The sequence below is a fragment of the Rutidosis leptorrhynchoides genome, chromosome 6, assembly GCF_046630445.1.
Source record: "Rutidosis leptorrhynchoides isolate AG116_Rl617_1_P2 chromosome 6, CSIRO_AGI_Rlap_v1, whole genome shotgun sequence".
Taxonomy (NCBI): domain Eukaryota; kingdom Viridiplantae; phylum Streptophyta; class Magnoliopsida; order Asterales; family Asteraceae; genus Rutidosis; species Rutidosis leptorrhynchoides.
The window spans coordinates 404,346,832-404,361,282 of NC_092338.1; the positions used below are offsets into that span (position 1 = coordinate 404,346,832).

Sequence of the window (14,451 nt, forward strand, 5' to 3'; positions counted from 1 at the left end):
AATTATGGTTTAAAAGTTTTTTTAATCTTTTTCAAATATAAATCACCAAATTACCTTCAAAGTTGTATTTAATTTGGTATTTCATTAAATCAATTTTATGTTTACCAAAAGTTATTGGCCTAGCGGTATCGAGGTGCCCCTTTAACCTTAAGATCATAGATTCGATTCATGGGGTGGACATTGGTGTGAAAAGTCTTGTTTGATGTGTGCGTTTGCTTCATTTAGTTCATGTTTTAGTATATGAGGTAATTCTTTAGGTGGAAATATATGATGTTACACATTACATCAAAGCTTTATTGTTATTCTTAACAATATTATATTATATTTGTATATTTGATATTGGTCTAATTTTAATGGTATCCCCACACCTTGTGTGTGGGACTTGGGTTAGATCATGAGTTCGATTCGAGCCTCGCTCTGTCCATCCTATTAATCAATCTGTCTAAAAGATGGAGCTCAAGATTGACCTCGTGAGGGTTTTCTTCAGGATTCAAACCCAGTCCGCCTGCCCCTCGAGATGGTTTAAGGATCGGGTTCCTGCAATGTGATTCGGGTTTTCTCCCAAAAGCGCGTGCGTGCGTGGTAAATTAGAGTATTTGATACCGACTACTTGCCTTAAAAAAAATTACCAGATTGCAAAAAAAAAAAAAATAATAATTTATAATAATAATAATTTTTCGATGAATTAATAGAAAGATAAAGTATTGTTTACATTCAAAAATATATTTCATATTTTCTGTTGGACGGTGGGTAAATTTGCACATGTTTAAACTGTTTTTGGGGCTGCTAGTCATGGATGCTCCCATCCTTGTATTTGTGATTATAATTATAAAAGTTTTGCTTTTCAAAAAAAAAAAAAAAAAATTGCACATGTAATGTGTATGACTTTTGGAGCCAAAGATGTCAACATTACTATTCTATTTTTTTGTAGCCACCTACCAAGCATGTATGACCACATGTTTTTTTGATGTCATGGCAACAACTTCATTTTAATCAACGCATTACTTACTTGAAAGAGTTTAAAAAACTCAATGAAATGTATTGTAGAAGAATAAGAGTATAGATTTGTTAATCAAAATCTTATAAGAACGAGTTAGGAGGGAACTGTTATAATCTAGTGAGTGGACTAAAATACTTTGATAGTATTTTCGAAGCCTAGATTGAGTGATACATTTTTTTTTCGAACGGCTATCTTCTCGTTCTATCTTCTTTGTAATTTGTTCTTGACATCCCAAAAAGAGTCGGTAATGCTCGCTTTAGACTACCTCCTCCCCTCACGTAAAAGTGATTGAGATAAAGGAGCTGCAATTGGCGAAACAACTTAAATAAGTTAAAACGAAAAGTAACAAATGCTCCCTAATGCAACACACAGATCCCAAAATATCTTTCATATTATGCATTTATTAAGATATTTGACAGATTATAGGATGATTTTATATAATGGGGTGTTTGGGCGTGCATTTTTTGAAAGTCGTTATGTAAAACTCTGTATCTAATAATAAAAACAGATAATCAACTGTAACAAAACATACTTAAACAGCTATAGATACTCGTTATTCGGGGGATTACTCTGTCGGGACTTTGGAGGGAGTAATCTGCAATTCGAGGATTAACCGGGGACTAATAGGATTGTACTTTTTATATCTTTAAATAATAAATTTCAGCAGATAACCGGTAACGAAATGTTGACATTGGTACACTTTTTGAAAGTATATAGCCGACAGTGAGATGCAAATGGGTATATGGGCGACATCGGGACATTTGAGAAAATATATAGCCTATTTGTAGCTTTAACCCGAAAAATAAATTTCAACTTTAATATAATTGTCTAAAAACATAAACATAATCGTTCATTTGTTAAAAAAAGCTCTTACTATTTAGTTTAAAATACATGTTAAAATGTTGACCAATTTTGACTTTGATTGACTTTGACAAAAAAAACCGATTTTGACCCACTAACCGACGTTAACCGATTAACTAAAAGAATTTTGGAAAATCGGAACAGTCTGTTCTTAAAATGAGTAACTGGGATTAATCGGGGCTTTTTACAACATTGCTACAGATGTAGTGTTTGGATGTGGTATTGTTGTTTAAAGCTTATAACAACTAGATAATCAGATGTGTAACTGTGCAAATGTCAGATAGGTAAACAAGTAAACGGATAAAGGAGGAATTCTGAGTGTAACGAGGCCTTATCTGGGTTATCTTATGACCATTTCCGACCCATATTTATACGAAATATCTATCATCATCTAATTGACCCTTATTTACATATATACATTTACAAAAAAAAAAAAAGGATACATACCTTCACCACTGTTCCGTCTACGAGGGCTAATTAAGGAAGTTCTTTCAGTGAGTTCAGTACACACCAAACGACTTAAAAGTAAACCCGCAATGCAAGCACCAATCATAAGCATTGCAAAAACTGCATCCCATCCCTTTGTTGATAAAAAACCGGTCAAAAGCGGGCCCAAAGCCGCCCCAATCGAACCGGTACCATCAATAATAGCGGTTACTGTAGCCAGGGCTCGTGAATCGCCTTTCAACGAACTATGTGTACCAAGATCTGCAGATACTGCAGTTGTAATAAGTGCGTATGGACCGTTTACAAATAAGCCAACAATAATCATGAGTATAATATTCATGGTTTTTGATATGTTCCCGTATGAACGATACAGAAGCATTGATGGTATTGCAGCGTACATAAAGCTGGCTGCTGTGGTGGCCCGCGCTTTGAGTTTATCTGATATGAATCCGGCTAAAATTCCGCCAAAAATCCCGCCTACATCAAATAACGTTGATAGGTTTCCTGCAGATTTTACTGACATACGCTCTCCGCCAATTTCTGCATAATTACCAATAAAAAGATGAAAACTTTAATTTGTACTTATTAAAATGAATTCAGATGTGTTAAAACATACATAAAAGTATTTTATCCATCACCCCTCAGATAATAAAAATGAAGAAGATGATACACCAATGTTGCGTTTGATAAAACATAATGAGTAAGCACTAAATGGTTCAATATATGAATAATTATGGAGGTGCTGAATGGTTAAGTGAGTATTTTACTCTAAATGGTTCAGCACAAATTGTTGAACAGTTCGGCATCATTTGTCACTCAGTTGTTAGTAGCAAACGCGCTGAATGTTGAACGGTTCAACATTCAGTATTGAACCATTCAATTACGAGGCAATCAAAGGCACTCCAAAAAAATCTCAATAAAACCCATTAGAGAACAAGAATAGGTTACTTAAAGTAACTAGATGAGTCAATTTTGACTTTTAAGGGTCAGTCCATATAGCTAAAAAGGAAACAATTCAAACATGTCAAAAATCACCCAAAGGGAATTGTCAACGTAAAAAAAGTTAGAAGATTTTTCATGTTCGGGCTACCCGGGAGGGCAAGTAATCCGACACCATACTCTCTACTCCATGGTTGTTTCCAACCCATCCCTGGCAACCACTATATATTCGGTTTGGACGGGATTCGAACCTAAGACCTTTTGCAAGGAACTCGTGGCTCCGACCACTTGGGAATTGTCAACGTATAAACCCAAATATAAAAAATGAAGACAAATAGTATTACAAGTTACCCAACCCGTATAAAACTTAACTGTTTGACCTGTTACAACAAGCAATTTATGCATTTATAGCCTTACAATAAAACTACAATTTAAGTTAGAGTACAGATAAGTTGCATTGTAACGCGAATGAAATCATATAAATCGCGTGAAGAAGGTACCTGTTTGACTTAAATAAAACGGCAACCAAAAGAGGAACGTGTAAGCCACAAGTTTCGAAAAGAACAAACACAACGCAAACGGAATAACACCAGGTATAAAACAAGCTCCAATAAATCCAACCCCTTTTCGATTCACAGACGAAATTCTAGGAACAGGAGCTTCTTCATCATTCGAAGTACAACCTTCATCCCACAAACTATCATCACGAATCGACCCTCTTGCGTTCGGAGAAGAATCACTCGGATACGGAAACCCGACATCTTCAGGATACGCAGCTAAGAACAAATAAACGAAAATCCCTGCAACAACAATAAAACCTCCCGGTAAAATAAACGACCACCCCCAACCATAATCCAAAACACTTGCAGCAAGAAGGGACCCACTAATATTCCCAACGGACGTATGCGCGTTCCAAATCCCCATAATCAACCCTCTTCTTCGTTTTCCAAACCAATTTCCAATAACTGCAACAACTGACGGCCACCCTGTCGCTTGAAACAATCCCGCCAACATTTGCATAGATAAAAAGTACCAAAAACGATGCACGTCCCAAAAGTAACCCATCCCGAATAACGCAACGAATATCCCACTTCCGATCATTCCGGTTGTTAAAAACAACCTAAGATCCAAAGTATCACCTAAATGTCCAGCAACATACATCCCTAACGAATAAACAGCAAGAAATGCAACATCAATTTCCCCTAATTTCTGTTGGAAATAGGAGGTTATGTATATTATTTGTGGAAGAGATGATTGATGATTTAGAAGTTTGATTGATCTTGAAGGCTTTGTTTATTACTTGATTTGCTTATTGAATTGCTTTGTTGCTTGATTACAAATGAGGGGTGAAGCCCTCTATTTATACTACTCAATGGAGTAGTCTAGATCACTCCATCATCTACTACTATCTAGATATTTCCTAGTATTTCTAGACCTAGATATTTTACAAGATTATTCTACACACATTCTACACACTTTCACTACTACATATTACAAGAAGCTTCTACATAATGGGCTATAATCTTGATCCAAAATATTTGTATACTTGCAAGCCCAAATCTAAAACACATAGCCCAAAATCAAGTTTAGTTTCCAACAGCCCCCCTTAAACTTGATTTCGTCACTCCGAGCATATTCCGCAATCTCTTAAATGTCTCGTGTTTTAGGGGCTTTGTGAAAATATCAGCAACTTGGTCAAGTGACTTCGCGTACTTTATCTGCACCTCTTTATTTGTAACACACTCCCTTATGTAATGGTATTTTGTATCGATGTGTTTGCTTCGATCATGGAAGACTGGATTCTTTGCTAGAGCAATCGCAGACTTGTTATCCACATATATCTCTGTAGGTTCCTTTTGAAAAAACTTAAGCTCATTTAGTAACTTCCTGAGCCATATTGCATGACAGGTGCACGATGTTGCTGCAACAAACTCGGCTTCACACGTTGACAGAGTCACAATGGGTTGCTTCTTCGAGCTCCATGTGAACGCCGTATCTCCCATATAGAACACGAAACCACTCGTACTCTTACGATCATCTTTGTCTCCAGCCCAATCACTATCACTGTATCCAACTAGCTTGAAGTGATTAGAAGGCGAATAAAACAGGCCATAGTCAATCGTACCTTTGATGTAGCGAAGTATCCTCTTGGCTGCCTTCAAGTGATTTATTGTAGGTGCTTCCATGTATCGACTTACTAGTCCAACTCCGTAGAGAATATCTGGCCTCGTGCAGGTTAGGTATCTCAGACTTCCAACCAAACTCTTGTATTGTGTTGGGTCCACCAAGTATCCTTTATCATCTTTTGACAATTTGAGATTGCAATCCACCGGTGTGTTCATTGTCTTGCATTCATTCATCTTAAACTTCTTGAGCACCTCACTCGCATAACCTTCTTGGGATATGAATATTCCTTCTTTCTTTTGTTTTACCTCGATCCCAAGATAGTAAGCCATAAGTCCAATGTCGGTCATCTCGAACTCCCGAACCATTGCTTTCTTGAACTCCTCAAACATTTTGGGATTACTGCCAGTGAATATCAAGTCATCCACATATAGGCACACAATCATAACATCTCCTTCCTTGCTTACTTTGGTATAGAGAGCATGCTCATGTGGGCATTTTGTAAAGCCATTCTGTTGGAAATACTTGTCTATCCTGCTATTCCATGCTCGAGGCGCTTGCTTCAACCCATATAAGGCCCTTTTCAATTTCAGCACCTTATTCTCTTGGCCTTTCACGATGTATCCCAAAGGTTGTTCTATATAGACTTCTTCTTCTAAGTGGCCATTAAGGAACGCGGATTTGACATCCATTTGATAAATCTTCCAATTATGCTGAGCCGCAAGTGAGATTATTAATCTTATAGTTTCTAGACGAGCGACGGGAGCAAATACTTCTTCATAGTCTATGCCAGCTCGTTGACTATATCCCTTCGCCACCAACCTTGCCTTGTATCTTTCAACTTCACCTTTGGAATTCTTCTTAGCCTTGTACACCCACTTTACACCAATAGCCTTATGCCCTTTTGGAAGTGTAGCAAGATCCCACGTATCATTCTTCTCGATTGCTTGAATCTCCTCGTCCATGGAACGTTTCCACTTTTGGCTTTTTGCTGCATCTTCGTAACTTATTGGCTCACAATCGGCAAGAAGGCTGAACAATGTTAGATCCTCCATAGGTTGAGTTACCTCGTACAACTCCTCAATGCTCCTTGTGTGATGTTGTAGCCTACTTGATTTTCCTCCTGATGTTGGTGTCACTTCATTAGGTGTAGTGGTTGGAGTATGTGGAGAGTGCGGAGATGGTGTACTAGAAGGTTTTTGAACTTCTAGATATTCTTCGTTCTTTGCAGTACTCTCGAATGGATAAGGGAGAAAGTCGTAGTTCTCCTCTTCGGGAACATTCCAATCCCATGTTGCTTCTTCATCGAACACCACGTCTCGACTTGAGATTACTTTACCATTCTTGGGATTGTATAGCTTGTAACCCTTCGAACTTGAGTCATAACCCACGAATATGAGTTTCTCGCTTTTATCATCGAGCTTCGTCCTCTTCTGATCTGGCACATGAGCATATGCCACACTTCCGAACACTCGAAGGTGTGAGATGCCGGGCTTCCTTCCACTCCAAGCTTCAATGGGCGTTTTGTTCTTGACACTTCTAGTGGGCGAGCGATTTGATAGATAGATCGCACAGTCCACTGCCTCAGCCCAAAACTCCTTAGGCATCCTTTTGCTCTTTAACATACTCCGGGCCATATCAAGAATGGTCCTATTTTTTCTTTCCGCAACACCATTTTGTTGAGGTGAATACGGAAGAGTTATAGGACGTCGTAACCCGTTGTTGTCACAAAATTTCTTGAATTCCTTGGATGTGAACTCTCCTCCACGATCGGATCTCAACGCCTTTATGGTGAGACCACTTTGATTCTCCACAAATGCTTTAAACTTCTTGAACATTCCAAAAGCTTCCGACTTCTCTTTTAGAAAATAGACCCATGTTTTTCGACTAAAATCATCAATGAATAGAAGAAAATATCTATTTTTACCAAAAGACGGTGGGATGATGGGTCCACACACATCCGTGTGAATAAGTTCTAGAGGTTTCTTCGCTCTACTAGAAGCTTCTGTTGGAAAACTGTTTCGAAAATGCTTTCCTAGAAGGCATCCCTCACATATTTGATCCGGATGATTAATTGGAGGCAAACCCTTCACCATTCCTTTACTCGATAATAATTTTAAGCCTCCAAAATTTAAGTGCCCGTATCTCATGTGCCAAAGCCAAGAATTATCTTTGAAACATTCTTTTAAACATCTTGGAATGTCATGTTGAATATTTAGCATGAACATCCTATTCGTTGACATTGGCACCTTAGCAATCAAACCTCCTTCTTGGTTTCTTAAAGAAAGGGTACGATTTATCATGTGAATATCATAGCCTTTCTCCAAGAGTTGTCCAATACTCAGTATATTCGTCTTCATATTGGGCACATAATACACGTTAGAGATAAATTGATGCCTTCCATTTTTCAAGCGGATGAGAATCTTACCTTTGCCTTTAACCGGGACTTTAGAGGAATCTCCGAAGGTGATATTTCCACTAATTACCTCGTCTAACTCCACAAACATGTTTTTGTCACCGCACATATGGTTGCTTGCACCCGTGTCGAGATACCACAAATTTGATTCTCTGTTATCTTCACCTTTGCATGCTAGTAACAAAGTGTTTTCCACGGCTTCAGTATCTTCTTGTGCAAAATTTGCTCTTTCTTGCACGTAATTGTTTGACTTCTCGCATTCCGAAGCATAGTGGCCAAATTTATGACAATTATAGCATTTGGTTTGAGAATTGTCATACCTTGGCTTTCTACTTGTGTAACCTCTCCCACGACCTCTTGTCGGGTGAAAATCTTGACTTCTTTCTTCATTTTTGTAAGAACTATAACCTCCACGTTTGATATATCCTTGCCCTCGTCCTCGGCCACGTACTTGACCACGACCTCGTTGACTCGTTTGATGAGTCTTTTCACTGTTCTCTTCCTTGAAAGAGAGTTTTGCTTGTAAAGCTTGCTCCAAAGGCTCCTTATTTTTCTTATTGAACCTCTCTTCATGGGCTTGTAGTGAACCCATGAGTTCATCGATAGTCATTGATTCTAGATCTTTAGATTCTTCAATGGCTACGACTATATAGTCGAATTTTGAATCTAATGATCTAAGAATTTTCTCAATGACCCTCACATCACTTAAAGTTTCGCCATTCCTCTTTAATTGATTGACAACCGCCAAGACTCTTGTAAAATAATCAGAAATTGATTCTGAGTCTTTCTTATTTAAGGATTCGAACTCACCTCGTAGTGTTTGTAGTCGAACCTTTTTCACCTTATCAACTCCCTTATAAGAATTCTCCAAGATCTCCCATGCTTTCTTGGCGGTGGTTGCACTTGCAATTTTCTCAAAAGCTCCATCATCTACACTTTGTTGGATGATGGAAAGAGCCTTTTGATCGTTCGTCTTCATTAATTTTTTCTCCTTGCCGAGAGGACCTTTTTCTGCAGGTTCCTCATAGCCTTCCTCCACAATCTCCCATAAATCTTGTCCACCTAGGAAGGTCTTCATTTGGATGCTCCATCGATCATAATTATCCTTTGTGAGGCGAGGAAACGTGATGACATTGTTGGACATCATCTTGTCGAACCAAGCTCTTGATACCAATTTGTTGGAAATAGGAGGTTATGTATATTATTTGTGGAAGAGATGATTGATGATTTAGAAGTTTGATTGATCTTGAAGGCTTTGTTTATTACTTGATTTGCTTATTGAATTGCTTTGTTGCTTGATTACAAATGAGGGGTGAAGCCCTCTATTTATACTACTCAATGGAGTAGTCTAGATCACTCCATCATCTACTACTATCTAGATATTTCCTAGTATTTCTAGACCTAGATATTTTACAAGATTATTCTACACACATTCTACACACTTTCACTACTACATATTACAAGAAGCTTCTACATAATGGGCTATAATCTTGATCCAAAATATTTGTATACTTGCAAGCCCAAATCTAAAACACATAGCCCAAAATCAAGTTTAGTTTCCAACAATTTCGACGTCCCGTATTTCCCGTTAAACGGGACCCATCCATCATTCTCATATGAATCCACCTTAAGAGTATCATTAATTCCAGATTTTATAAATAGGTCTCCTAAAGGCCATGGAAGATGACCATTCATAGAATCATTAAATTTATTAGGGTGTGGATCTAATACACTTTTAACAATGCTACTAGGTTTTCGAGAAGCATGATATGCAGTATAAGCAATAAAAGTAACAAACAGAATTATATATCTATACGTTTTCAAGCTCCAATCTTTACCTCTGATTTTTCTAATTAACAAAATTCCAGGAGGTATTCCTCTCATCCGACTCATAATTTATGAATCTAAATGAATAAATAGAATGTAAACCCTAATTTTATAGGAATTACAAATCTATACGTATAAAAAATGATAGAATTGTACGAACAAAGATTTGTTGCATGGTGAAATCAAACGAATGATGAAAAGTAAATGGGATTAGAATGTGTTTGTGTGTTGTGTGTGAAGGGCGAATTTGGCGGAAAGAAACCGAATTTGGCGGGAGAAGAATGGGGTTGGTTTTGATGAGAGGAATACAATTGGATAGCGAAATTTAGTTTGCTAGTTTTTGTTACACTAAAATCTACTCATACTAGTGTCTTCCGTCACTAATTTAAATTAGTCAACTATTTTATTTTAAAATGTTTTAAATTAATTGTTAACTTTCATTTCATAAATAAATATACAGCAAAATAATAAATAAATAATTATTTTTATTCATAAATAAATATATAGAAAAAAATAAAAAGAAGTTAAAATTTATTGTATGTTAATATAATTAAAGGGAAGAAAAAAGATAAGAGTAAAACTGGAGAGTAACAGAAACAACAAAACTTTTATAACATTTTCTTAAACTATTTATTTTTTCTAGTAACAATAAATATGAAACGAAGTGAGTACATTTTTATAAATTTTTTGTAATGCCTTCATAAAAACATGCAAGACAACCAAAGATCATAATGCCATCTAGATTTTTTTTTGTCACCTCTACATATATACAGTAGTCTTTATTCATAAATTATATTCGTATTTAATATCGCTTTAATTATTTGTTTGACTCCTAAAAATATGTATATTTTTTTTATAGTTTTTGGCCTAATTACATATTTTTAATTCTGATACTAAATTACAATTTTATAAATTAGTAAAAACTATCTTTCCTTTAGACTCTAAAAAGAAGAAAAGTATCCAGTTAAAACTTGAAGTTGCAGCATTATAAGTTAGATTTGCCTAATTATCTATAAGAGGTTTAAACAATTACTAAGTTATGTAAAAGCCTACAAGAAACTAAGAAACTGATAGGCCGAAAGTGTACTCTTTGTTGAATGATTGATTCGTCGTATATTAACTCTTTGAGTTTCAAGAATAGAAAAGTATTCTCATCAATGAAAATTGTTATAACAAGACTTTGTAGCACAATGAGTTACAATTATATATATATATATATATATATATATATATATATATATATATATATATATATATATATATATATATATATATATATATATATATATATATTGTAGCACAATGAGTTACAATTTTCTTAAGAAGTGTCTGATTTTTTATATTAAGGGGGTATTGTAGAAAGATTTTTTTTACCTTTGAGATAACAGATGATTTTACTTTCAAGAAACGTAGACGTGTTCGAGTTCGAATGTTTAAGGTAGTTTTTAAAATAGCTTGCTTCTAATGTATGTTTTATACTGGTATATATGTATCTTATGCAATTGTTTAATAAAATTATTACATAGGTTATATAATGTGACTATGGATCGATGTAGTTGAAATTAATCTATTTTTAAAAAAATTAGTTTTTGAAAACTTATTTGTGAAGTATTACTATAATTCGAATATTTTATATCTAAAATTTCTCGTTTTCAGTTTTAGCAATACTTCTTTCAACTTATATTAATAGTCATATTTTGAATTTAGAAGTTTTGTTTTTTTTAACATTGACTTTAAATTATTTTTTATGTGCTATATAATATTTAATGAACATTATATTAGTAAAATACATTTGAATATTAATCTATTTATATAAATTATATCGAATAATATTTAATATAAATAAAAATATTTAAAGTTAGACCGTCTCTAACGCACCCGTGTTGCACGGTTTTTGTAACCAACACGCCACCCAACACGGGTTAGCGCGGCGTGTTGGTGGTGTTTGTGGCACGCGTGCTAGAAGTTAGCACACAACAAATGAACACGTGTTTGAACCAAATTGCCGACGTGTACTCACCCCACCCACACATGCATGCAACGGAAACTTTTTTGTTTTGATTTATAGCCGTATATATACATATATACATAACATAAATATACACTATATTAAATCAAACACTGTGATGACCCAGAAATTTCGACTAAATTTAAACTTAATCTTTGTATGATTAACATTTCCGACACGATAAGCAAAGTCTGTAAAACTGAATCTCAAAATTTTTGAATTACTTTTATATATTTAAATACTCTTCGGTTGTTTTCGACGATTCGCGAACAATTATATGTAAATAGATACATATATACTATAACATGAAAAGGTAACAATGTATTAATTGTTTGATACCGTACATTAAACTTATTGGTTTAAATATCTATTTGAATGTATATGATAAGTTGAAATATTTATTATTAAAATTTATTTATAAATAACTTCCAATGTGTATTTAAAAAATGATTTATGTATATTAAAAAGATATATACATATATATAATAAACGATAGTAACATTCGTTTATTGATTCAATTGATATTTAGATAAGTTAACTAAAGCGCTTAAGATGAATCAGTTAAACACTAATTTGCTACAGTGTTTTCAAATTGCCACATTACTCAAAATGCTACAGTGTTTTCGAAAATCACTTTTGCTACAGTGAAATTGCCTTTGCTACAGTGATTTGCTACAGTAACTTTGCTACAGTAAAACACTATTTCAAAATGAAAATGTATATATTATATGTATATATTAACAAATAGCGAGACGATGATTTATAGAAGTAAATGACCAAAACATTTGAAAGTTTAAGTTATACTATGAGTGGTATAGTTTATGAATAATTTAAGGCTATATTTTGACAAAGGTACGTGACACGAAACGTAAAATGAAAGTGTTCTAAAGGTACGAAAGGACATTCGAAAAACCGGAACCGGGACATAAGTCGAGTGATGACGTACGACTTATCGGAACAAAAATTACAAGTCAACTATGCACGTAAATTTAATATAATATATAATTAATTATATAAATTATATAAATTATATTTATATTAATTTAATATTATGTCGACAAACAAGAAAACAAAAATTTGTGAGCTGGAATCTGAGGCCATGCGATCGCATGGCCACAAGCCTATAAATCCATGCGATCGCATGGAGGCAAAAGTCTGGCCTGATGCTATAAAATGGCATTTTGCTCGACACATTAACACACACACATACATATTACTCCGTATTTATTTTATTATTATTATTATTATTATTATTATTATTATTATTATTATTATTATTATTATTGTTGTTATTATTATTATTATTATTATTAAGATTAATATTAATAATAATCTTATTATTATTATTAATTAGTATTATACATAAAATACTACGACGAGGTTATGAGCTTGTCACTTTCAAAATGGTTTCCAAGCGAGCTAGAACTAAGAAAATTATGGGTTATTGCCAAGAAAATTATGGGTAATGTTCGGGGGTATTTTTGTGAATCAAACCTCGTGTTTATCATCTCCGATGCGTCTACGTGCTTTCCTACAATATTGTATATCAATATTAAACAGTGAGTTCATTGATCCCTTTTTATACATATTTTTGGGCTGAGAATACATGCGCTGTTTTATAAAATGAATACAAAAACTAAAACTGATTTGAGTGAGTTTCATATGCTCCCTTTTTAATTGCTTTTGCAATCTATATTTTTGGGCTGAGAATACATGCACTTAATTTTAAACGCAATGGATACAAGTACATGCTAAATTCTACACTGAGTTTGAACCGAAAATCCCTTAGCTTTGGTAACTAGTAACTGCCGGTTATAAGCACTGGTGGGCGCGAATAGTTGTATATGGATCCATAGGGCTTGACATCCCCGTCCGAGCTAGAGCACTAGCCTTTTAACGGACGTATGCTATTTGAGAAGCGTACACGTTGGTTTGCGTGTATTATTAAGATGATTATACAAAGGGTACAAATTATATAAATGTTAAAGTTTAGTTACCAGGGTGCTCAATTTTGTAGAACCGATTGATAAACGTTTCGGATGAAACAACTGAAATCTTGTGATCCACCTTTTATGTAAAACCTATTGATAAACGTTTTGAATAAAACAACTGAACTTTTGTAATCCACATTGATATACGAATTATGTGTAATATTAAAACTATGAACTCACCAACCTTTGTGTTGACACTTAAAGCATGTTTATTCTCAGGATTCTAGAAGTCTTCCGCTGTTTGCTTATACGTGATACAAGATATGTGCTTGGAGTCATACATGCTATATACAAGAAACTTGCATTCACCAAACCATTACCATGTATCTTATTTTGACTGTATTGTCAACAGATGTATTATTGTAAACCATTTAAATGGTGATTGTCTATACGTAGGAATCATCAGATGTTAAAAACCTGAAATTTATATATTCATTTATGAAATACCTTTTCAAACGAATACAATGTTACAAAATGTATCACATAGAGGTCAAATACCTCACAAGGAAATCAATGAATGACGTGTTCGTCCATATGGATTTGGAGCGATCGTCACAAACACACATATTCACTTTAATCAAACACAACTCAAAAACACATCATCAAAATCAAACACAAACAATGTCTCATCCGAATGAGTGGTCGATTTATAACAATATTATGACCGGCACCGGTGAACCGACTACTCCGGGCTCATCATCTTCATCTCGACCTTCTTCTCTTGGTTATGCCAACCATACCACTAGCTCGTTTAATATGAGTCAACAAGAACTTGAGCAACAAATCCAAAGATTACAACAAATCCAAAAATTACAAGAGATTCAAAGAGAGCTCGGTC

The 14,451-nt window shown here is 34.6% G+C and overlaps 1 protein-coding gene across 1 annotated transcript; it reads right to left on the reverse strand.

The window, feature by feature from the left end:
* Positions 1-1,261: 1,261 nt before the first annotated feature.
* On the reverse strand, positions 1,262-9,680 carry LOC139851372 (putative glycerol-3-phosphate transporter 4). Its single transcript, XM_071840398.1, has 5 exons — positions 9,361-9,680; positions 6,907-6,910; positions 3,748-4,456; positions 2,309-2,848; positions 1,262-1,302 (listed from the first exon to the last, which is right to left on the reverse strand). The coding sequence occupies exons 1-5, from the start codon at positions 9,678-9,680 to the stop codon at positions 1,262-1,264; spliced, it is 1,614 nt and encodes a 537-aa protein (XP_071696499.1).
* Positions 9,681-14,451: the final 4,771 nt, after the last annotated feature.